The sequence below is a fragment of the Acyrthosiphon pisum genome, chromosome A2 (genome assembly GCF_005508785.2).
Source record: "Acyrthosiphon pisum isolate AL4f chromosome A2, pea_aphid_22Mar2018_4r6ur, whole genome shotgun sequence".
Classification (NCBI taxonomy): domain Eukaryota; kingdom Metazoa; phylum Arthropoda; class Insecta; order Hemiptera; family Aphididae; genus Acyrthosiphon; species Acyrthosiphon pisum.
The window spans coordinates 79,916,052-79,940,630 of record NC_042495.1 but is presented as its reverse complement, the minus strand read 5'-3'; the positions used below and the strand labels follow the sequence as shown (position 1 = coordinate 79,940,630).

Genomic DNA, 24,579 nt, shown 5'->3' with positions numbered 1-24,579 from the left:
CAATATTTTTTCAAATAATTAATTAAAAAAATAATTTTTTTAACTTTTTTACCAAACCATAAAAAAAAAATAAAAAATTAGTTATTTGTAGTGCTTACTTCTGTGAGTCTTAATAAGAAAACAGAATTACGATATCTCTATTATTTCAGGAGATATCGCAATGAGTAAATCCTCACGGGACACTGTAGATATTTGAAGTTCAAGTTTGGACGAAATTAGATATTTAAACGAAGAAGAATTTTAGTTTTGTGTTGTAATCTAATAATATTAGTCGTTCCCGGTCGTGGGTACTTGAAACTTCTAAAGTATATACAAATAATATTAATAATTCAACTTACCGTTTTCCGTATTATAATAATAATCATATAAATATAATATAAAATATCCTTGGCTGACAAGCCGTCTCCGCTCAGAATCGTTTTTAGTATATGAAAAATTAAAAAAATATCTTTTACTAATAGTATTTTAAAAATATAAAAATGCATTTATTTAGATATGTGGTTTACCCATCGTAAATTAATTTAAAATTAAAAAAAATATATCATACATAATAGTATTTAAAAATATATGAAAATGTATTTATTTTATTCAGATATAAAAGATCTCTTTCTTATATTTTGACCTATTTGCTTTAAAAAAATAGGAATATAATCTGCAGATTTGTCTACATCAAAACGTTGTCATAAAATGTTTAATCGAATTTCAGTTTTTTTACCAGTTTTTGTTTTTTTCCGATTAATTTCTCCTACTTCAGCCAATGCCATTCTATTGCCTTGTCCGTTCCAACTTCTTGACACATTTTTGCTATTAATTTCCAAATACTGGGATGTTTAATGACGACGAGATAAGAAAATCTATCTAGCTGTTCCAGCTGCCTTCACAAGCATTATTTGTTCTGTGAGAAAATTAAACTGGATACGTATGAATGTATGATAGGTCTCATAGGTACTTTTTTATTATGATCAGCGTGTGTGTAACTGTCAAACTACAGCTTAAGTCAATAAATTGTCATGTACTATCTACAGATAAGATTTGTCAACCCAATTTATTTTATAAATAAAATAACAAGGAAATATCGTTTTATTTATAATGCAACGAGAGATTTTTTCTTGTGGACTTTTTTTCTGTTTATAAAATTACAGTGACCCACTTGTAAGTTGTAACCGACTGTACAGCACGGCAACATCAACTCTCCCAAATTTTTTTTTTTTGTTTTTTCCAATAATTAAAAAAAGTACTGGGAAGTGGGAAATGTTTACTTTTACTTTGCAAAGTACCTGTTAACTACCAACTAGATTCACCTTCCATCAGAAAAGGTATGTTGAAGTTTAAGATTGAAGCATCATTTTTTCTACTATAAAGTATATTCAGTTACAATAAAATAAAAATAACCATCATTATAAAATCAATAGGTACACATTTTATGATTTATCGCTCCGCTAAAAAGTACCTAGATCCCACAGCAACCCCCCACCAGACATATGACGGTAACGCCTGTGGGCTGTGACCACTGACCAGTATTATAGCCGAAGTGCCGACCCCGTCGAATTTCGATCCACTACCTACTTGGTACGGTTTATTATTATTTTTTTCCGTTATCAGCGTGCCGTGACCGACAACGAGCTACGGGCTACGGGCAGACGGCAGTCGTCTGATAGGCGCGCACCGTTGCTTGTGTTCGTCCGCGGAACGTTATTTATTTTATATAATATATATTTTAATATTACTATCGTAGTATCATTGCTATACTATTGTTGTAGGCACCTGTCCTACCGACAAGTAAACGGCCTATTTTTTTTTGTTATTTTTATCACCACGACGCGCTGCCGTCACCAGTCACCAGTGTGACTAATTTATATTATTACTCAAAAATGAACTTCATGCGTTTCAATAATGGACCGGAATCAATTGTTGCTGTCCAACTTCGGCCGTACATTGTGCATTTAAGATTATCGTAGTTTATATCCCGATGGCCAGCCGAACGTGCCTCGTATATTATTGTCATACTTAACTATTATTATTTTTATCGATATTGACGTTCCAGTGCGTGGGTTTTTTTAAATTTTTATCCGGTTATCATGTCGTTTTCAGAGGACGATTTGTCTGTAAAAGTAGCCGTCAGGTGAGAAAACAATTTTGTAAACATTTTATTTTCAATAATACATAGGTTATATACATTAGCCCTGATGTACCTATGTGCAATCGTTTTATTGGGTAAAGGTAATGTGATATCTAAAACATTGCAGGTGTTGTTAACTATACATTGGCCTTCGGGCTCCGATCACTGTCTGTAATTTCTATAATATTTATAATATGGTGTATAATAAATCCATAATGGGCCACATGGCCTTCATAATTTATGACAAAAGTCGACAAACTGACAAAGCCCATCTCTATGAATGACAAGGAGTGGCAAAAAAATGAATTTTTCATGTGGGGGAACAAGTGGTTTTCCCATATATGGTAAAAGCTAGATGGTTAATTTCTGTTTTGTTTATATTTTGTTTTTACATCAACAGAGGTCATTATTTTGTTAAAACTAGAGCAAATAACAATTGTCTTCATTTAATTAGCTTACATTGAATATATTGTACAATAGGTATACATTGTATATTTTTTATGACACTCACTTTGTTTGAACTTTCCCTTTATGACACATCTTTTGTATCCTGTGTACTGATTAGATAATATTTTGTAGAATACGTCCTCAAATTGCACGTGAAGTGATTGATGGCTGTCGTATTTGTACAAATGTAACCCCTGGCGAACCACAAGTGACTTTAGGTTCTGATAAATCATTTACCTATGATTTTGTGTTTGATACACATGAGAACCAACAAACTTTATATGAAAACTGTGCATCTAGCCTTGTTGCTGGTGCTCTACAAGGATATAATGCAACAGTTCTTGCGTATGGCCAGGTAAACAATTAATTAACTTGCATAAGTTGACATATTTCTATTTTTTTAAACAAATTGTTATATTATTTAGACTGGATCTGGCAAAACATATACTATGGGCACAGGCTTTGACTTGGAAAATATTGATGACACGGACCCGACCACCATAGGCATAATTCCACGAGCTATACATCAACTATTTGATGGAATACAATCTATAAAGCAACAATCATTGGATGTTGGAGATCCTTCACCTCATTTTGCTGTTACTGCACAGTTTTTAGAACTATATAATGAAGAAATAATTGATTTATTTGATACTGCCAATGATTATTCTATAGCCAAAGTATATTAATTGTAACCAATCAAGTATAATAACTATTTCAATAGTTTTATATTTTGTTTAGAATAAAAGTGGTATTCGTATTCATGAAGATATGCAACATAATATTTATGTAACTGGTGTATCATGGAAACCTATAAATTCAGCTTCTGAAGCATTGTCTAATTTACGTCAAGGCGCTTTATCTCGTACAACTGCAGCAACTGCAATGAATTCACAATCATCAAGAAGTCACGCAGTCTTCACTATTAACATTCAACAAAAACGATTTGTTAAACACGAGGTATATTTATATTGTATAATATATAGGTAAACAGGCATCTAAGATCTTATTCAAAATGTTTAAACATAAATTATTTTCAGGATGAAGGGACTGAATCTACTTTAGAAGATTGTGGTACAAACCCTGCTGGTAATCAAAATCCTGGTGAATTTGAAACTCTTACTGCTAAATTTCATTTTGTTGACCTGGCTGGTTCTGAGAGGTTGAAACGGACTGGTGCTACTGGAGATAGAGCCAAAGAAGGGATATCAATTAATTGTGGTTTATTAGCGTTAGGAAATGTTATATCAGCACTAGGAGATAGGTCTAGAAAAGCTCTACATGTGCCTTATAGAGACTCAAAACTAACAAGATTACTTCAAGATTCTTTGGGAGGTAACAAATCTAACTTTCGTATTTAAAAAAAAATAATAACAATAACAGTATGATTATCCACAGGTAACAGTCGCACTGTTATGATTGCATGTGTCTCTCCAAGTGACAGAGATTTTATGGAAACACTTAACACCTTAAAATATGCCAATCGAGCACGTAATATTCAAAACAAGGTCGTAATTAACCAAGACAAATCATCAAGAACAATTCAACTTTTACGACTAGAAATACAACAACTACAACTTGAAATTATGGAATATAAGCAGGTAATTTATAATTACCCAATTGTAATCTCAGCTATAAACTTCATTACTACCTTTGTTAATTTTATGTGAAATTATTTAGGGTAAAAGAACTGTAAATGAAAATGGTGAAGAATGTGTTAATGATACATATCTTGAGAATACAATGTTACAGACTGAACTAACTAATATGAGAACTCGTATAAAAGCCATGCAAGAAACTATTGATGTTCTAATCACTAAAAATACACAATTATTAGCTGAAAAAGCTACTGGAGCATGGTTAAACACTGATGCTGGTATCGAATCTAACATGACTGATGTTATACAAGGTTATTTAAAAGAAATTGAAGAGTTACGAGCAAAATTATTAGAATCTGAACATATGTGTGGTCAATTACGTAAAAATACTTCTTCAGCTATAAAAACTCATCATGCGAGTTTTCCTAGTGAGGAATACAGTTCAAAAGAATTAATTGCAAAAGCTAAACAGGAGTTGGAAAATGAAAAACAGACGCTACAACGATTAATATCTGTGAAGTCTCAAGAAACAGAAAGTGAACCTTCAGTCTCTGACGGTATTATTATTATATTTTACTTACAGATAATCTTAGTTATAAATACAATTGAAAGTTTCATTGTGTTACATTTTTAAACATTAAACATTATTATTACTTTTTAACTTATTCATTATTTATTATTTAGATAGTGAAGACAACTCATCTGATGATGAAAACGAGAGAGGAAGTGTAGATAGCCAATATAGTCAAGAACTAGCAAACTTGACATCTGAAATAAATTTAAAGCAAAAGCTTATTGAAGAGTTAGAGTTATCACAGCGGAGATTAGCCAACTTACGACAACATTACGAAGACAAACTTCAACAATTGCAAACAAAAATTAAATTAACTCAAGACGAGAGGGATACGGTTCTTTCTTCTCTCGGTAATTAAAAAATTTTCTCTTATTATTTAAATCCATTTCATTAATTTGAATTTAAATTTCTAGTATTATTAATTTTTTTTCATGTTGACTATTTATTTTAATATATAGGTAATAATAATAATAATCCTTCTGAAAAAGTAAAAAAAGTAAAGGATGATTATGAACGTAGACTTGGTACAATGCAGAAAGAATTAAAATCATTACAATCTGCTAAAAAAGAACACGCAAAACTTCTAAGAGATCAATCTCAGTATGAAAATCAAGTACGAACACTTAAATATGAAGTAAATGATATGAAACGTACTAAAGTAAAATTAATGAATAAAATAAAAGAAGAAACAACTAGACATCATGAGGCAGAAATGAAAAAAGCTAAAGAAATAGCTCAACTGAGAAAAGAGTCTAGAAGAGCAGAAATTAGAATGAGAAATCTTGAATCAAAGTCTCGTGTTCGTGATGCGGTATTAAAAAGAAAACAAGAAGAAGTAACTGCACTTCGTCGTGCAGCAAGAGTTATAAATAATAATCGGAAAGGTACAGTAGGCTCTCAAGCTAATCGGAAAAATTCCAAACAAACGTGGTTAAATTTAGAAAAGAATATATCTGCTTTAACACTTAACAAACAGACCTTATATTCTTTAGAGAAAAATATGGAAAGGTAAATTACATTTATTACATTTATTTATTATTTTCATTTTATATTAAAATTACATTTTAATTTTAGATTACTGCAAGAGCGAAAAAAACTACACTCAGATTTAGATTTCAAACTAAAAAAATTAGCTGAAGCTCAAGTGCAACAACCTCGTGATAGTAATTTACATCGTGATTTTGAAGACGAAATCGAAGCAATCAGAGCTAATTTAGATTATGTAGATGAAAGTATAAAAGAACTACAAGAAAATATATTGCAAATTGAAGATTCTAAGGTTTTTATTTTCTTTTTTCGTGGTCATTTTTAATCAGTATAATTATATAAATATTATGTTGCTTTTATATTATTGTATATTTTAGACTGTTACTGAAAGTTTAGAGTTACATGGCCATGTAAATAATCTGCCAGATGCTATTTATGTATTGGACAAACTTTTTCAAATGTCTTTGCATAATTCTTGTCTGGCAGCCCAAAGAGATATAAATTTGAAAGAGTTAGAAACTAAAATGCAACAGGTATTAATTATATAATATATTTATTATTTTAGTTTATTTAAAATAATATTATTTAACAAGATTAAAAAAATTAAATGTTGGATTAAGTTTGTTGCAATGGCAATTAGCTAACAATATTGTTTTTAATTATTATTTTATATTTATAAATAAAACGATTAACTAATATTGGATGCAGTTGGAAAAGAAAAAGAACTACATTTGTTAATATTTATTTTTAATTCTTAATACAGTGTAAGCTGCTTAATGTGATCAACTCAAGACCTGGGTAAAATTATAATAATAGTTAACAGATAGTAATATTTTATTTTCAGTTGCATTATGGTACTGTCACTTAAAAAAATGTAATATTATTAGTTGCTCAAGATAGATTATGCATTTATGCACAATCATTTTAAGCACATTGTAAATACCTAATATTATTATCCAATGATCAATTATTTTCAAATATATTGATTGATAGTTAATACCTCACTATGCCAAGATGAAGTGTGTAATTCACAAACATTGGGAATATGCCATAAATATTCATAGTGATAATGCATATTAAACTTCATGCAGCTAACAATTACAAATTTTTTGTATGCAGATGGTATATAATCTAACTATCTAAACGTAATATAATATTGAGACTAACATTTCAATAAAAATACATGATTTGGTATTTGGTACAAACATAATTGTCTTTATCTAATACTTCTGTTCATAGATTTAATTAATACTTATTGTAAATATTTATGTTTAACTATTCCTCTTTTATATTTATTTTTACTATTAATAATTTGTATTATTCTCAGCTTGAAAAAGAAAACGAAATACAAAGACAGTTAATTGAACACATGTTATCCAGTCGAGAACGTATTAATGAAATGCCTACAAGTATGACTACTAGTAGTGATAGAGATATTAGATCTGTAGTAAGTTCTTCATCTTCATCACGTTCTACCTCCCCTTCAGATATGGCGTAAGTAAATAACAAACTTTTACTTACTCGGGTTGGGCTAATATTAAAAATGTATAGATTCCAATAATTACTTCTGAGCCATGTCTGCTTTTTTTTTTCAAGTAATAAAGTTGGTTCATTTTAACAACATTATACAATCAATAAATATTATTTTACTTACTAGTATTTACTGTTTTAATGTTAATTTCAATAATTAATACTCACTGATTATAATTGTTTCCAAAATTATTTTAATTTAGTTTATGAAAAAGACCAATTTATTGATTATTATCAAATCAATAATGTTTAAACATATTGTATTTGTTTTGTAGTGGTAAATATATTATGAAGTATAACATTTTGTAAACAAAAGGCTTAAGTTGTTTTGTTTAATTATTATTTCAGAAGTAGTACACATTCCAAAAATGATATTGGGGCAAGTAAACATAGACGCAGACCTGCTCAAGCACAAGAACTTCTTTATGCCTCCAAAACTGTGGACCAACAACGAGTACCTCTTGTGCGTGTTCCAAGTGCTTCTTCTTTCCTAAGGTATATTGCATATCTAATATTATTTTATCTAACCTAGAGATTATTAAATTAATTTTAATATAAAAATGTATTTCAGACCTGACAAATTTAAACCATCACCAGTGATGGGCCGAAAACAAATTGAAAGACAAGAATCTGTTTCACCTCGTCCTATTAGGCGAGGAACTTTTATTATTTCTCCCAACACAAACTTACTAGGCAAACCTGGTTCAATGTGAGTGCTCCTACTAACTATTAACTTTTTAAAATCCTAATCTATTATTTTACCAAAAAGTTTTTTTTCTATTTAAGTTAGAGTTAAATTAACTAAAATTATTTATTATGCTTCATAAACACCATAAATAAATTAACTGTACTAACTCATTGGTGTTGGTGCTTATTTTTCAATCTAACAGGGATCGACTAAACAAAAGCCCTCCAAATTCTCCACCTACCTATCGTCGAGCAATCAGTCGCGATGAAAATGTTTTTTCTCGTCTTACATCCAGTACCACCCAACCTATTGAACAACAGCGATCTAAAGGTGTAATACAACCATACCAAGGAAAAGTAAGAGATGATTTTAGCAAAACCGTGAATACATCTTAGAATTGTCTTTATTTTAATTTTAGACTTCATTGAAAACTCCTTTGGTATGTACACATATCACAGAAGGTCATTCTAGAGCAGTTCTTGCGGTTTATGCTACTGATGACATGCTGTTTAGTGCTTCAAAAGGTTAATATTTTAAATTATTTATGCTAATCAATATTATACAGTTCAAATTAATTTTATTTTTATTAGATAAGACTGTAAAAATTTGGGATCTTAACAGTGGTAAAGAAATTCAAACACTAGCCGGCCATCCAAATAGTGTTGTTGCGATAAAATATGATGAATATGCACAACTCGTATTTAGTGTAACTTCTTCATATGTAAGAGTTTGGGATATGCGGTTATCTAAATGCATTAAGACACTCAGGTAGTAATGTAGTATTAATAAACACGAAATAATAAACTAAAAATTAGCAAAATATGTTCACAGATCAACTGTTGCTTGTGAAAGTTTTTGATATTATAGTTTGTGGATGTTCTAGTTAATATAATGTTATATACAGGATTTAGGACCTTTAGCATTTTCATATCCATCATTGATGTAGTAAAAAGTAGTAAAGTGGTATACAAATATGTTTCAAAGTACAGAGAATTTAAATACAAAGTTTTATTTTGTATAGTTTAGTGATAATTGCATATTTTAAAATTGTTTGCCAAATTTGACACGTATTTAACAATTTTTAATAACTACCACTATTATTCACAAATCATGATCATGAATTCATGGATAATAGTTGATTATATTGTGTAGGTCGGGAATATGTAATATATTGCATAACAGTGTGGTTACTGATCAACGGCATGTAGTTATGCGAGTTAGTTTATTAAAAGGCATAGATAGTTTTGTGTACCTAATATATTAATTTTTGTTATGTTCATGTGCTATAAATTATAATATTTTACCCGTGGTTCCTGAAATTTAAATTATTATTATATGTCAAATATATTATATTTATTTCATTTTTTTAAGTGTTTGTTTTTAAATTTTTTTGGTTTTTTGGGGTATATATTATAAGCGCATATTTTAGTGTTTTTAAGGGCTATAAGTCCTGAGCCCTGGTTATATATACCGTGTGTCCACGGAAACTGGGTACACTCTTTAACTCAGTTACCTACATTAATCAGTATTCTAGAATTCTGTCTGCGAGAGATCTATGATCCAATAGTCTAATTTCATGTCCCTCAAACAGAATTTAAAAATATGTTTAGGGTACTGAGTAATATGGTAATTTAATTATACAGTGTACCCTGTTTTTGCGGACACGGTATTTTAAAAATATTTAAAAAATATATTTATAAAATACACAATGTTTTGCCTTTGCAAATTTTTACTGTACAATCAATAGAAAGCAAGTTATTTGTGAAAAGGTCATTTGTTTTTAGTAAAAAAAATCATATTTTCTTCTCTACCATTTTTGAATAAAACATTTTATCATGAAACTAATAGAAGACGGGATATTTATGAAAAGGTCGTTGTAAAGGTCTAATAAAGGTGTATGTAAAAATGTAGTTTCTTTTTCTTAGCTGGAGTTTATTTTTCATCTAATTTTACTGGGCTAAATAGGTATATAAATTGAATTAAAAATTATTATATCTCCAACTATGTATTTTGATTTTTGTCATTTGACCACTTATGAAAAAAATTTTATCTGCACTATAATGGAGTGTTTAAACTAATTGTACATTTAATGTTATAGCTCATCTGGTATTGTAAACAATGGATCAGTAATGTCATCACAAATTCCAGTTGGAGAAATTTTGTTGAATGATATTGCACTAAATAATTATGGACGAACATTGTATATGGCATCTGGTGACAAAGTGAAAATTTGGGATATGAGAAAGTAATTTTATTCGTACAATTTCTTTGAGAAGTTGAATCTAATAAACCTTTTCGGTATTAAGGTTTACAGTTCGAGGAAAATTGAGTAGTGGTCATACAGCTGCTGTTATGTGTTTAGCAGTAGGTCGGTTTGAAAACAAAGATATTATAGTTACTGGATCTAAAGACCATTACATTAAGATGTTTGAAGTCGATGAGGAAGCTGTTGGAACGTATAATCCTACAGTAAATCTAGAACCCCCTCATTATGACGGAATACAAACACTTGCAATACATAATGAAATACTATTTTCTGGTTCAAGAGATTATGCTATTAAAAAATGGGACCTAGAGAAACAAGAATTAGTTACTGTTAGTAATTTTTCCACTATTGTTATTATTATTATTTTATAGTAAATTAATAAATAACCCTTATCTTATTCAGTCTATAAATAATGCTCACAAAGATTGGATCTGCGGATTGGCTGTTGTTCCTGATCATCCAATACTATTGAGTGTGTGTCGTAGTGGATCTTTGAAAATGTGGTCAGAATCAACTTGCTCACTTCTCGGAGAGATGAAAGCACACGATTCTCCAATTAATGCTATTGCGACAAATTCTACTCATGTCTTTACTGCAGCTCAGTATGTGTTAATTCTCATTATATTAGTGTATACATATGTAGCGGTGGTATGGTGGAGGGACAGTTTTGCATGTGGTGTGTGTATGCGATGATTTCAGCCGTGGAGAAGTGAAGATGTGGCGAGTGGCTCAAAATATCTCATTTCCATCGACCATGACAATGTCAACAGGACGTATGTTCAACCTGGACATGTGAATATTTTAACTGTTGAAAACATTATGTATGGGTTCATCTATATACTCGGTTATAACATTATTTTATAGTTATTAATTTTTTTATTATTTATTAATTTTTTTATTATTTATTTATTTATTTAATTTATTTGCTCAACAATTTATTAATATGTTTTAATTATTATTAGGTTAAAATGTACTTGAGTAGTTAGTTTTTGCACTTTCTGAAAATTATTTTTACTTTGCATGAACACATAATTATTTTATTTATTATTTTTGTTATTGTTTCGTTATTCAATATTCATTTATTGTTAAAGATTTTTTTAGCTGTAAAATTTTATTTTGTTAACCCAATTTAGGGTTAGCTATAAATGTTTGTTTATTTATTATTATTTTCTTTGTTATCAAATATTCATATTTTATTTTAATTCATCTAACTTTAGTGGTGGAAGATCAAAAATATATACGGTTAAAATGTGTAAATATTATAAAAAATGTATGACTAATTGGTTTTTTTAAAGGATTTAACTAAATAGGTGATTGATAAGTAAAATATAATTTTTAGGCTCGTCACTCCTCTGATAAGCATTGTTGTTATTTGAGGTAATTTTTACCTACCTACACCTAACCACCTGTGTTCACACGTCTTTTACGTACTTAATATTTATTTTTTTCTTTGTAGTTATTTCTTCCAAAAATTTAGTAAATATTTTGTCAACAATATTTGCAGTAGCTCTATTAATAAATCAAAACTATCTACAGTCTTTTTTAGGCTTTAAAATACAATAATTCTTATTTGGGATTCTTTTTAATATTAAAATATATTATATATACTTTTTTCATTTGGCCAATAAATAATTAGTGTAGTTATCTACTCATGTTAATCGTCAATAAATGTCTACTAATAACATTAATACATTAATAGTAGTTGGCTTGATTACTAGTGTATGTTAATTTTTTGTTTATTCTAGATAAATGGCTACATTTACAAAAATATATATAATATAATGAAAATACTTGCATATATATTTTGTATAAAGGTATTGAAATCGTTTTCTAAATTTAGTTGTTGATCCAGAATAAAATAAAAATTATAATCCATTTTTATATTAAAAGTGGTCAAAGTCCACCTATACATTTCAATGTTTTAAGTTTGCATTTTCATTGTTAGACACAGCTAACACACATATATATATATATATGTTAACATTGTGTCATGCTCTAACCTGAGTTGATAACCCACCCCCTGTAAAATGATACATCTAAAGAAATAATTTTATCAATTAATCTACCTATTAAATGTAATAATAGATTAAAATTGATATATATGTATTTACTATATAATATATTGTAATTGTATTAATTTTTTAAAAAATCTTTCATCCATTATACATATTGCATGATGCTTTGCATGTTTTGTGTATTCGTTATTTGGTGTTTTGAACTTTGTTGTAACAAGTCATTATTTGATATTTACAGTGATGGAACAGTGAAGTTATGGCGTGTTAAATATCGCTTAGACGCGATGGCTTGACGGACAATCATTTGCATTGCAACAATTCTCCAGTACATCGGTATACTCGTGTTGACCATGATCGTATTGATTAGCCACCTGATATCTTCGGTGCATGCCATATTCTGCCATAAACCGAAGCAAACAAAATCTATATTATAATCTGTGATATTTACTTATTTTGAGAATCTCTTTCTGCTGAACTGGTATTTCAGTGTTCCTTACAAATTGGTTCCAAAGATGCATATTTTTTAACAACATATTTAGTATGGGTAGGGTATTATTTTTTATTATTTTGAACACAAAAAGAGAACAACTAATAATTGCATGCTTATATTTAGGAAATGAAAATGCTCAATATCTATCAAATAACCATCTAGTATTATTATTATGGTATTTGGTACTGATTATTACTTACAATTTTTTATTTAATAATTTTTTGTGCATTGATCACGTTAAATAATTTATTTTTAATATAATATAAAATGTTAATTAATCAATTTTAAAAATCAAAACAAAATGTTGTTTTATTTTTATTATTTATTTTAAAATAGACCTGATCAAAACAATGTTAAGTATAATATAATTTATTTATAAATAAAATAATGTACTAGAAATGTTTATTTGATTATTTTATAACATGTTTAATATTTTGGAATACTTATTGCTTAAGTGAATAAAATATACAATACAATAATAGGGAAAAACAACTATTAGTTACTGATAAATAAATTTACAAAAAAATAATAAATAATAATTTACTATTATAAGATAAAGGTCTATATTAGTTAATTGTTTTATAATTAAAAAATATCACAGAAACTAGCTATAAATAGCATTGAAGTATTAACTAACATTTTGAGTGACAAATACATGGCCAAAGTTATTGTATGAGTATGTACGGTTCAGAATTAATTCCTTTAGTTTAATACCCGATATAACCTAAAATAAAAAGATTATGAATAAATATTTTTTAATTTTATTTATTAGTAAAATCATACTTGTAAGCCATGATTTAGCGCCACCATCGAGAATACTGTTTTGATTGTTGCATATGGAGGTAAAAGTCTTAACTGTATGCCAGAAATCATAGTCCAAGCAAGATTACTATCTTCTTCGTCACTGACTTCAACAACAAGCTGCATGTCACGGTTTCTGGAAAAAAATATCCGTATATCATCCAACAAAAAGTTACAAGGCAATCTTTGCTTTGACAATGAAAAATCATTGATTGAATTTATTTATTTTTTAATATTAATCCAACAATATCGTATTTCATAAATTGTTCATAGTCTATTAAATCTGTTAATTCGAGTACATTTTTTATTATAACTATAAGTTAAAAAGAATTGACACTTGTTACTGGTGGCGTACCCAGGATTTTTCAATGGGGGGAGAGGCCTAAACAAAGTAAATTAGAATTTGTATAACCTCTACGAATAATTAATAATATGCAAAATGTTTTTGTAAACCCGAATCAGAAATATCATGGTTTGTAATTTACTTTTTATTATATAAGATTTATATCATAACACGGCCAAAGAGAGGGGGGCTGAAGCCCCTTTAGCCCACCCCTGGGTATACTACTGCTTGTTACATAAAATATTTCAGTACAATAACATAAAACTTATACTATGATGTTAGCTGATTTCCATATTGATATACTATGTTGCTGAATAAATAGCTATTTAAAATTTCAAATGTTCGTTAATTAACTAAAAGGTATATTTTGTTAATGAAAGACATTTTTTGTACATTATACTAATTTTTTAGTACAAATTACTTCTCAATTATCATGTTCAATTCTGTGAACAATAAAATACTTAATATTTTGAAATTATATTAGTTTAAAATTACCTGTTGTTTTTTATTGAGCATGTGAAGTCAAATTGTTCTTCACAAAAAACCATATCAGGCAAATACGTTATAGAGAACGTTATGTCGTCTAATTCTGGAATCTACCAACATATTTTAATAAAGACTAATTAAATTTTTAACTAGTAATTTACTGCGATCAATGAATGTGTAATACGTCATGAATATTTTAATTTGATAGTTCTTTCTTACAGACCATATTCAATTTAATTATCCATATATAAATCCAATTATAATATACCAATAATTAGTATTACCTGTCTCACTAATGGACTGGATTGTATTTGACCTTTAGTACCCATATTAGACCGCCATAAAATGTCCAACTTGCCAAGATTATTTGTTCTTGTGGGATTTTTTTCAGCAGTTTTATCTAAGCTTAATCTATACATATACTGTCTTGTTTCTTTCACATCCAGTATGTCCATATCTCCGAAAATAGATTTATCCTCTGAACTTTCAAGTAAATGATTCATTGAATTAACTGTAATAAAAAAAAAAAATGCACTGTCAAATATTTTTATCGAAAGTAATAAAAATAATATCAAAACTACCATCATATCCAATTGATGATTCTAAGATAAATTTTTCTAATGAGATCGGAGTCGACATAATATTTTGGACTTGAACTTCTAGGTAAACTTCATCAGTCTAAAATGAAAATAATAATATAAATCTAAGTTAAGTATTAACTTTAAATTTTATACATTTATTATTTATTAAAATATGTCAACTAAGATGCTTACTACAGTATTGTAAAATTTTGTTTTTAAATCTAAAGGTTTTGGAACTCTATAGCTGAAAATTGTTTCAAACGAATGTTTCCTATCATATTCCACTTGACAAATCAATTTACTAAAAAAATCTTAAATTTTAATATACAAATGAAATTTTAAATTAATTTTAGCACAATTCATACTTGACACTACCGTGTTCTTTGACTTCGTGCTTTACAATAACATCAATAGAAGCATATGGATCCAACTTGGAAAAAGCTTTTGGTCCCAAAATCGGTATATGTGATGTCGCAGTATCAATTTCTGCTTTCAAAATAATATCATAGACTGTTTGAGAACTTTCATTTTTCAAGTAAATATAACATAGAAATGTTTCGCCCAGATACAAATTTCTAGAAAACATTAATACGTTTATTAATTGATTAATTGTCAAACTTTTCAAAACTTACTCACTCTAGAACATTAGGAACCATGAGAAACGACCCGGCCGCCAATGTTTCAGCATCAGCCAATGTAGTCACATCTTTTTTTAAATGTGCATTCAATGCAGCTCCTGGTAAATCTTTTGAATCACACGTCACTATCTTTGAGTTAAACATGACTGGTTTACCGAGGCGCATTACTAAAGATCAAAATATATAAAACTAATGTTTATACAATCGCTTGAAAGTTACTTTGCCATAAATGTTTATGTACCTCTCAATTTTATGGGATGCTCGACCACTTCCTTCACTTCTATTGAAGTCATGCTGAAGTAAAATTATTTTTTCTACGGAAATACCTAAAGCAGATAATTACTGATAGGTGAGAACGGTGTGACAACTTTTGACTGCACAAAACGCCACTGACAATTGACTAGAAAATATGGTTTGGAAAACGTAAAGAATTATTTAATTGTTAACGCAATGACGTTTAGTATTCACGACTAAAGTCGAAAACCGTAAGTAGCAACTAGCAAGTGCCAAGTAGTAAGTACTCGCTACCCACACAAGTAAACACATCCAAAATCCAACCAGAATAATAATTATTAATTAATAATCAAAGATATGTTTAATGATAGAACAATATGTCTATATTAATAAATAGTAATAAAACCACAGGACACAGACTTCTTTTATATAGAAAATAGAAATCTGAATAAATTAATAAAACCTTCTCGTCCGTTTGATAATAAAAATATTACCTTATCTCCTAAATAGATAGTACTATCCTCAATCGTGGTCAAGGTGTATTGATATCAATACACCTTGATCGTGGTACAACAACAAGATGTATCAATACACCTTGACAACAAGAAGTAACAACAGGGTAATATATTCTAATAAATTATTATTTATTCATTTTTAGCTTATCATATGCGTTAAACGTTATCAATGTGTCACTCGTCACTGTGTCAGAGAGAAATGTAATAATTCCAAATGTTTTATTTCGTTTAAAAATTGTCTACATTTTATGTTTCACACACTCAATTGATGTACAATGAGTATTACGATGTATTCGACCATTTTATGTAAAAAGTTCTTGTCCGGTTCACTCTTACATGACCTAAGTAGATCGCAGAACGTTGACGCGATCAGTGCGCTGAGCAACAGTTTTATCGCTGCCAAATTCTTCAGCCACAACACGACTTGCATTGGAGTTCAACCACACCAACAATCGTTTCTGCGTCCTGGACCCAACAGAATCACCTACCTGACGTCGATCGATGTCCACCGATACTATTGCAACAAGAACTATAGGCCGTTCCCTGAAGTTCCGGAATTTCCACCAATCGTTTGGCCCAATGTTTTTAAGTCACTCAAAGCTCTGATATATTCGTATCTAATAATCAAACCACAATTAGACAAAGACTTCAGTCTTGGAGAGTTTGCTAAAAACTCTAGAAAGGTGTGTTCCACTATTATAGATTTTTAAATTGTATTCATTTATTTTTAATTTATTACATTTTAAATAGGCAATGCCCAATTACAATTATTATAGCGTATGACTATGTAGTATTTAAAAAATACAATGAAATATTATACAAACTTAATTAATTTATAACCACAAAACACGGTAGAGAGCTAATTAAGGTACCTTGGTATACCAAGTTCACAAATAATAGGTTCCATAACAATAGACAATATTACATCACAATGAAAAGTATATAAATCAATCAATTAGCTTAAATAATTAAATTATGTAGGTAAAAATTAAAAGAATCATTAGAGTTATAAGAAAACAAATCTATATTGAATTTATTTATTAGCAGGCAGCTGCTTCAATATGTTAATATTTAATTATAATTTTAACGCTAGAAGAACATGTTAAAAGTGGTCTCGAGATTGCCTGGTTGTACAAATAAGATCATAGATGTTCAATGTGGCAAATAATTCTAGGTAGTTTTTTTTTTTTTTTTTATTAGCCTTCAGTCGTCGACTATTATGGCTCAATTCTAGGTAGTTAATATAGTGAAACCTCTCCAAACAATTCACCTCCAAATAGTGTACGTTTTTTTAGGAACTAACTACAAATGGAACCCTCTGAATAGCGGAAAAATTTCAGTGACTGAGAGTGTCCGGTATTTAGAGGTTTCATTATATGCCTATATAATTTTTATTTTTATTAATTTAAAAATAAATCAGATCTTATATTTTCTACTTTTTATCTAATGAATCAGGTCTTTAAAAAATAAGAATGATAATTTATGCTCATTTGACAAATGAGATATACGTTCGAGAACACATCTGAACTATTCCTAGAAATAAGTTTTGTATTTATTGAATTGTGCTTATAGTACCAACTGTTTGTGGCAATCACAAAATAGAACAATAATAAAATATAGAATAAAAACATCTAAGCGTTTTAATGCTAACAGGTTATTAAAATCTTTACAACTTTGATTTATAAAACAAAACACAGAAGTAATCATGATGTTATTATTTTGTTTGCTTTTGCAGGCTGTTGAGGTAGTGTCCAATTGCATTTCCAAACGAGACTTTACCACACTACAGGGGCTGGTCACCAACGATGTGCTGGAACAGGTGAAATCGATTGTTTCAGATCTCAATGACAATGAAATAAAAGACATGGCATTTGATAACGATGACATGTATTTATTTTTACCGGTACAGTTGGATATTATTAATGACACAAAACGTGAGTATGCCTATTGCAAATTGACTAATTTATTTATCCTATTCAAATGAGTTCATATTATTATATTGACAAATTTTAATTTTCTAGTTAAAGACCGGCGATTTGTTGAAATAACAATGTGCTATCACGCTATTCATAATTTAGAAGAGATCAAAAAAAGATCGGAAGAAATTGTTGATATACAAAAAGAATTAAAGAGTAATATATTTGTGTTGAACTATAGGTTTATTAGAGAATATACAGAAGGGGTAAAAGATGCGTGGACTATAAATGCCATCAATCATTTAAAAGCCGAAGAACACGATAAAACAATTTTGTAAATGGAATTATACCATATTCATGTAACTAAGTACCTTTAAATTTAGATGTCATACTATATAAAGTTTAATAATTAAATAATTTTTATTAACATGTTGCTATCTCACTTATTATACCCAAGCTTAATATTTATTTAATCTATTAACCATTTGAAGCCACAGTGGAATTGTGTTTGTTTTTAAATACCACTTATGACATTTTCTCACAAACTTTAAACAACCATTACTGGGCAGATGGGATACCGTGAACTTTCCTGGTGGGCCGCTACTCAAAAATAATTTGTTATTAATATATATTTATAATAAAATCGGTATAAATATAAAAACTTGAAAATTTGCCCCCTCCACCCTTGCGTGACTTCTGGATCCGCAACTGGTCCACCCCTCAAATCATACTTATAGTTTCTTTGTGCGGATTTGTAATTGTTTTTACATTTTAAAGTACAATGGGTATTATTTAAATACAAAAATTACTAGGGTTAAGTTAAGGTTTAAAACTTTATTTTTGAACCTAATAGATAATACTTGTAGTTAAATATTTTTTTTTTTTTTTTTAAATTGACGAGAAATTATTTGCGTAAGGATGTATAGCTTTAATTTTTAATGAAACTATGGAAGTATTTCAACAATCTCCCTATTCAATAAAATTAACTCTTGACACAATCATATTGTGATGTTCTGTTTAATATATTACATTGATGCAACAACAACGGTACATATACTTTGAACAAGATTACAAGGAAAAGGAACTAAAGCACTATTTTTATGGGATACGTAACACGGTTAGTACATGTGAAGGCCAAGCAAAATGAGTCTTAGAAGCAGAGCCTTTACTCCTTAGTATATAATAATAATATTAATTACAAAATACTTTCATATTCATTAATTATACATTACATTTTGATAACTACAATATATTTATTTATTTTCGGATAAATGTTAATAAAACGTCTTGAAACCACGGTGTACCTACTCATTATATCACACCGGACTCTGTATACTGAACTGTTTTGTAATAATTTAAAATTAACATTTAGACAAGCTTTTTTAGTAATTAGATTTGTAGCAAAATGTTTATTATTTTTATTTTAATTAAAAGATTATGGTTATTATTTACATCATAATCATAGCAGCGAGCATTCATTATTACAAATAGTTTTAGATTCCGAGCGAAGGGATTTTATAATTTGTGTGTCTGAAGACACTTTATCTGTTAATTATTATATATTTATATATTATATTTGTGTGTAATTACACTTAGTTTAATAAAACACCAATCAAAGATTTATAATTTGTCTTTGACACATACCTGGTCTAAATACGTATTAGTAACATGAGCTTATTGAGAGTTTAAAGGTTTAAAGGTTAAGAATTTAATATGTTTTAAATTATTTATAATATGTGCTAGATACTAAATATAACATTAAAAAATTTCCGAGGACAAAATGTTCTAAGGTGTATTCTTCTTACTTATTTTTACAGTCCATTTTTAAAACATCAATTTCAACCATTTACATTTGTTATAACTTAAAACCATTTATTATAAGTACTAGTACCAATCAATTCTATTTGTAACGGATACTTGATAGATATCAAATATTTGTCTTTTTAAACTACTTTTTTATAATATATTGTATAATTGAAAGGAAATTTATTTTTAAAACATACACTTTAACTAGCAAATGGAAGCATGAAACAACTTAGTACTTACCATAGCCATTGTGGCAGTAACTAATTGTAACAACCTTTTTATGAAATTTTACTTAATTACTGTAATATGGCAGCCATCAGTGTATCTAGGGCCAAACATTTGGTAGTTATGATTTAACTTCATGATGTAGTAAGATGAGAACAGATGTTATTAATAAAACATTTAAATGTTTAAAAAGCTAAGGCCAATCTAGCCACCCCCGTTCGTTCATCTATGAAAACAATCCTTGAGACTTTAGAATAACTTTATTTAAGCATTTAGACACCATTATAAACTAATCAAGTGATTCTATGATTTTATTAAACAAATAACAAATTATTTCAAGTTCAATTAAATATTTGTATGTGCGTTCATTTTAATAGAATCGAAAAAATAAATCGCAACCTCAATGAAAACAATTACGAGAATATTTTCAAGACAAATGTGTAAGAAAGTAAAAAAGGTTAATATTTTTTAAAAATATTTTACAGTTAAAAGTTAAATTGTAAAAATAACATTTGGCTATTAGTTATTAGTTATCACACTTAAACCAGAATTACATCATCTGAATAGGACTTATGCTGGGTTGCCTTAACAATTTATTAAATTTAATGGACCAATCACAGGCCAGTAAATCTTGTTTAAGGGAACATTATAGCTCACTATTGATTCATTCAATGTTTTGTGCAATCCGAAATTATTAGCTAAATATGTGACAGTAATTTTATAATTTAATTTAAGGACATGGAGTTATCAATTAATTAATAAAACATCAAATTAAAAAAAAAAATTTATTGGCATGGTATTTACCATAAAATGTCCATGATTCTGATAACAAATTGTTACAAGTAAAGTGTAACATATTTATGAATTACAACATTTATTTTTCAAACAAAAAATACTGAACAAAATAAGTGTAAATGTCCATTCCTTGTATTAGAGCTATAACAAAATATTATGTATCCATTTAAGAATTGATTTTGTTTAGTTTCAATTGACAAAAGTTTTTTTTAAAATATAAATAATTTTTACAATGTAAATAAATAATTAGTTAAAAAGTATACAGCTGTAACATGACCCAAAATAATATAAAAATATTGAAACTAAACTACCTAACTAAAAAAATATTACAAACTAAATTCATGGTTGTTTTAGTTAATTGTGAGGAACGCTAAAACAAAGTTAAAACTAATTTCAAGTCAAATACATATTATGTATAATAAATCGTATAAAGTTTACATTCCGTCAAAATAAAAAAAATAATCCATAATGGAATATTATTTTATATATAATTTATGCATAAAATTAATATAATGGAAGATCGTTAAAAATGATTCGTGTTACAACTTAATTTAATCTTAATGCCAGGCGAGTAATTGAGTGAAATTCATTTCAGAAGTATTTTTTGGACTTTTGTAAAGTTACACAGGCGAACTGCATATGTTTAAGGAGTACAGGTTATTATTATTTTAATATGTCCAGACATCTGGTAACAAATACATCTGAAATGATCAATAATAATACATGTTAAGGTCCATGAATATGAGGTGTAGAGCAGTTGTTATGTTCATGCTCGAATTCTTTATGGGTATGTCCACCTGTAATTGAAAATGATTTTAATATTTGATGAATTAATATAAGTTAAATTTATCTTTTATTTACCAAAAATTTCTAACATAACCATAAAAAAAAATCCAATCATAGTTAACAGTAACTTGAGCAAACCAGGCGCTGTGTCCTTTTTTCTTTCTCGATCTAGTACTTCAAAAAATGTAACATATAGGATTGTACCAGCAGCTAAGCCTTGTAAAGTTGCATTTCCAATTGTATGATAATTCTGGTCCAAATCATATGTATTTAATGTTAATAACAATCCCAACAATATACCTAAAATGTATTATTAGAGGTATTTTAAAAATGTGATTAATTTAAATATGTTTGAAATAATATGTTAAGATAATAGTTATATATAGAATGTTTTAAAATAAGGAATAACTATAAACTTCTTTTTCAAGCCAATTTTATAGTTTTTTACATAATCAATAATTATTACAAATAATTACAGTGCTAAATAAACTGGGAGTGTCAAAATATTACCATAATTGTTTAAGAGGACGCAGCATGCGTTCTCTCCGTCTTACAAATGTACAACATTGCAAAAAAACTGTTTTGCGCAGTATAGAACCAGTCCCTCCGTATTTATAGTAGAATTACTGAAATTCCACAACGCATGCGGAACAATTTTAGCTGTGTCGTAGCGTTTTTATTATTTGGATAACATAAATAAAATTAAACTTATCAGTTTGAGAACATTAGGATTTTTTTAAGATGCATCAATATTTAATATAATATTCATCTATCCTATGAGCAATATATATAAAAATATTGCTCCATATTTAAATCAGCGGGATTCAGATTAAAATAAGAGTAAAATCATCCAATCATCAAATAAAACATTGTCTGCGATCGTACTTTGATTTACTTTTTATTATTTTATTTTTAATGCAAGATATGAAAATGTATACAATAAGTATTAATTGTATGTACTTTAAAACTTAAGAATCAAAAGTTAGTGACATAAGATATACTAACTTTTCTTCTTTTAATTTGAGGGTAGGTGAATTTTACTCTAATTTTTAATAAAGATCACTCTGATGAATAGAGCAAGGATTTTTTTTATGTATTGCTTATTGAAGAAATGGAGATTGTAGATATGAATTGATGTAACAATCACTAATGTTAAGATATAAATTAATGACATTTTCTTAAGTTTATGGTTTTTAAATTACACACATATATAATGTGAAGTAATCACCACCTGATAAAATTTCATCTTATACATTAGTATTTAATTTGAGATTAAACTTGAAAAAAGAAATCAAGAATAAAACATAATAAATACTATTAACAAGGTCATACAAAATCAATTACATAAAATATCACTGAATAAATATATATTTAGAAAGTTATTTAATTCACCAACCAGCCTGAATACAAATTTATTTTATGATGTAATATTGTTAATAATTAACAAAAATGAAATTGTAATAAATGTTTATTAATATACATAATATATACAGATATCAGTCTTAATTTTTTTAACATTGCTTAGAACTTTTTATTTTATAATTTGGACATCAACTAAAAACAACATATTATAATTTGTAATTAGATTATACATGAAGAATGTTACCAATTTTATTTTATGTTTTTTATCTACCTACTTAATTTTATATAAATAACAATAAGGTATTCCAAATAAATATGTGTTATAAATTATATTTTTAAATACTAAATTTACTATACTTTAAATACTCATTTGTAATTTTGTAAAGGAATACTAAGGTCTAAAGAATTGTTGAATACATAATAGGTATGGAAATGTAATGTTCAATTTATCATTTGAACGCAGTTAAGTATGCATTTTTTTGAATTAATAATATACAAACAAAATGTAAAATATTTATTTATAAATTAACCTAAGAAGGTCAAATTAAATTATAAGAAATCTGGGGCACCAAAATGTAATTGTTCTCATGAAAAATAGGTAATTAAGTATCTATATTTATATTTTAATTTATTAAACCAGTAACGTCCCAGAAAATACGGGACGAATGGCCATCCTAAATTAACCTGACTCATTTCAATTAAAATTCTTTACGACAAATACCTGTAGGTAAAAAATACTATACAATTCACAACATAATATTGAAACTTATTAGTCATAAAAAAAATGTATTTATGTATAATTGTTTCAAAACTTGTGTTTATAGTCATAATTCATAAGTAATATACTAATATAACATGCCTTTGGACAATTTTAATTGTAAACCAGTCATAAGACAATAATCCTTGTTTTGGTGGGTTTAGCTTTAATGATAATGATGATAATAATAATAAAATTAAATAAATGGTAAGTCCAGATTTTATACTAAAATATTAAGTATAGCTTTAAGGAAAATCAAAATCTACTAGTTAAATAAAAAATTTAAATAAATAAAACATGGTTAGCAATTAAGCTTATTTTTTGAGATCTTGTAGTCATAGATTAGATACACATGATAATATGTTATACATAAACTTTTTATTACAGTTTTAGATTTAAATATTAAAAATCCATATGCATATTAAGTATATTTTCAAAATTCTAAAATTGTCAAATTTTTTTGTGCATTATGTTATGACGAGACTTAATAAGTAAAAGTTTCAAATCTCAAAAAATATTATTATACACCTATTCTATTTTTCTGATCTTAAGGGGCCGTTACAGTGACATTTGTTTTCTCCGTCTTATAAGTATGTAAACATAGCAAATTTTACGCTCGG

At 27.8% G+C, this 24,579-nt stretch overlaps 4 protein-coding genes across 7 annotated transcripts in view; 2 read left to right on the top strand and 2 right to left on the bottom strand.

The window, feature by feature from the left end:
• Positions 1-1,632: 1,632 nt before the first annotated feature.
• On the top strand, positions 1,633-12,636 carry LOC100165731 (kinesin-like protein KIF21A). Of its 4 annotated transcripts, none has more exons than XM_008180343.3 (22): positions 1,633-2,122; positions 2,699-2,921; positions 2,992-3,246; positions 3,308-3,526; positions 3,607-3,901; positions 3,965-4,167; positions 4,247-4,721; positions 4,849-5,088; positions 5,197-5,746; positions 5,813-6,017; positions 6,103-6,258; positions 7,053-7,219; positions 7,604-7,750; positions 7,827-7,964; positions 8,146-8,299; positions 8,362-8,467; positions 8,534-8,711; positions 10,042-10,188; positions 10,250-10,538; positions 10,612-10,811; positions 10,909-11,030; positions 12,463-12,636. In XM_008180343.3, exons 1-21 carry the CDS (start codon positions 2,079-2,081, stop codon positions 11,003-11,005), a joined length of 4,488 nt encoding a protein of 1,495 aa, XP_008178565.1. In that variant the 5' UTR covers positions 1,633-2,078; the 3' UTR covers positions 11,006-11,030; positions 12,463-12,636. The 4 variants fall into 4 exon arrangements, with proteins under 4 accessions (XP_008178565.1, XP_016656337.1, XP_029346051.1 ...); XM_016800848.2 differs by having other exon boundaries at positions 10,909-11,053; XM_008180344.3 differs by lacking the exon at positions 10,909-11,030 and having other exon boundaries at positions 1,634-2,122.
• Positions 12,637-13,016: 380 nt separating this feature from the next.
• Positions 13,017-16,272, bottom strand: LOC100167756 (trafficking protein particle complex subunit 13). The gene is made up of 9 exons (XM_001949693.4): positions 15,805-16,272; positions 15,562-15,730; positions 15,291-15,500; positions 15,118-15,226; positions 14,926-15,022; positions 14,629-14,855; positions 14,354-14,454; positions 13,498-13,651; positions 13,017-13,438 (listed from the first exon to the last, which is right to left on the bottom strand). The coding sequence occupies exons 1-9, from the start codon at positions 15,854-15,856 to the stop codon at positions 13,343-13,345; spliced, it is 1,215 nt and encodes a 404-aa protein (XP_001949728.1). The 5' UTR covers positions 15,857-16,272; the 3' UTR covers positions 13,017-13,342.
• Positions 16,273-16,506: 234 nt separating this feature from the next.
• Positions 16,507-18,657, top strand: LOC100162938 (uncharacterized protein C2orf47 homolog, mitochondrial-like). Its single transcript, NM_001246087.2, has 3 exons — positions 16,507-16,995; positions 18,048-18,246; positions 18,334-18,657. The coding sequence occupies exons 1-3, from the start codon at positions 16,588-16,590 to the stop codon at positions 18,564-18,566; spliced, it is 840 nt and encodes a 279-aa protein (NP_001233016.1). The 5' UTR covers positions 16,507-16,587; the 3' UTR covers positions 18,567-18,657.
• Positions 18,658-21,032: 2,375 nt separating this feature from the next.
• LOC100158859 (zinc transporter ZIP3) overlaps positions 21,033-24,579 on the bottom strand; it is a 6,450-nt gene continuing 2,903 nt past the window's right edge. The window contains exons 3-4 of the mRNA XM_001949651.5: positions 21,916-22,140; positions 21,033-21,851 (exon numbers count right to left, since the gene is read on the bottom strand). Coding sequence (XP_001949686.2) covers positions 21,781-21,851; positions 21,916-22,140 — 296 coding nt within the window. The 3' untranslated portion in view covers positions 21,033-21,780. The remainder of the gene's footprint in view (positions 21,852-21,915; positions 22,141-24,579) is intronic.

Excerpts from the sequence above, each read along its gene's own strand:
- LOC100165731 (XM_008180343.3), top strand. The coding sequence starts at position 2,079 with ATGTCGTTTTCAGAGGACGATTTGTCTGTAAAAGTAGCCGTCAG. Across the intron at positions 3,527-3,606 it reads AACGATTTGTTAAACACGAG|GATGAAGGGACTGAATCTAC; the intron begins GTATATTTATAT and ends AATTATTTTCAG. Across the intron at positions 5,747-5,812 it reads TTAGAGAAAAATATGGAAAG|ATTACTGCAAGAGCGAAAAA; the intron begins GTAAATTACATT and ends TTTTAATTTTAG.
- LOC100167756 (XM_001949693.4), bottom strand. The coding sequence starts at position 15,856 with ATGACTTCAATAGAAGTGAAGGAAGTGGTCGAGCATCCCATAAAATTG. Across the intron at positions 14,455-14,628 it reads CCAGTCCATTAGTGAGACAG|ATTCCAGAATTAGACGACAT; the intron begins GTAATACTAATT and ends ATATGTTGGTAG. Across the intron at positions 13,652-14,353 it reads TGCTCAATAAAAAACAACAG|AAACCGTGACATGCAGCTTG; the intron begins GTAATTTTAAAC and ends ATTTTTTTCCAG.
- LOC100162938 (NM_001246087.2), top strand. The coding sequence starts at position 16,588 with ATGAGTATTACGATGTATTCGACCATTTTATGTAAAAAGTTCTTGTCC. Across the intron at positions 16,996-18,047 it reads TTGCTAAAAACTCTAGAAAG|GCTGTTGAGGTAGTGTCCAA; the intron begins GTGTGTTCCACT and ends TTGCTTTTGCAG. Across the intron at positions 18,247-18,333 it reads TATTATTAATGACACAAAAC|TTAAAGACCGGCGATTTGTT; the intron begins GTGAGTATGCCT and ends TTAATTTTCTAG.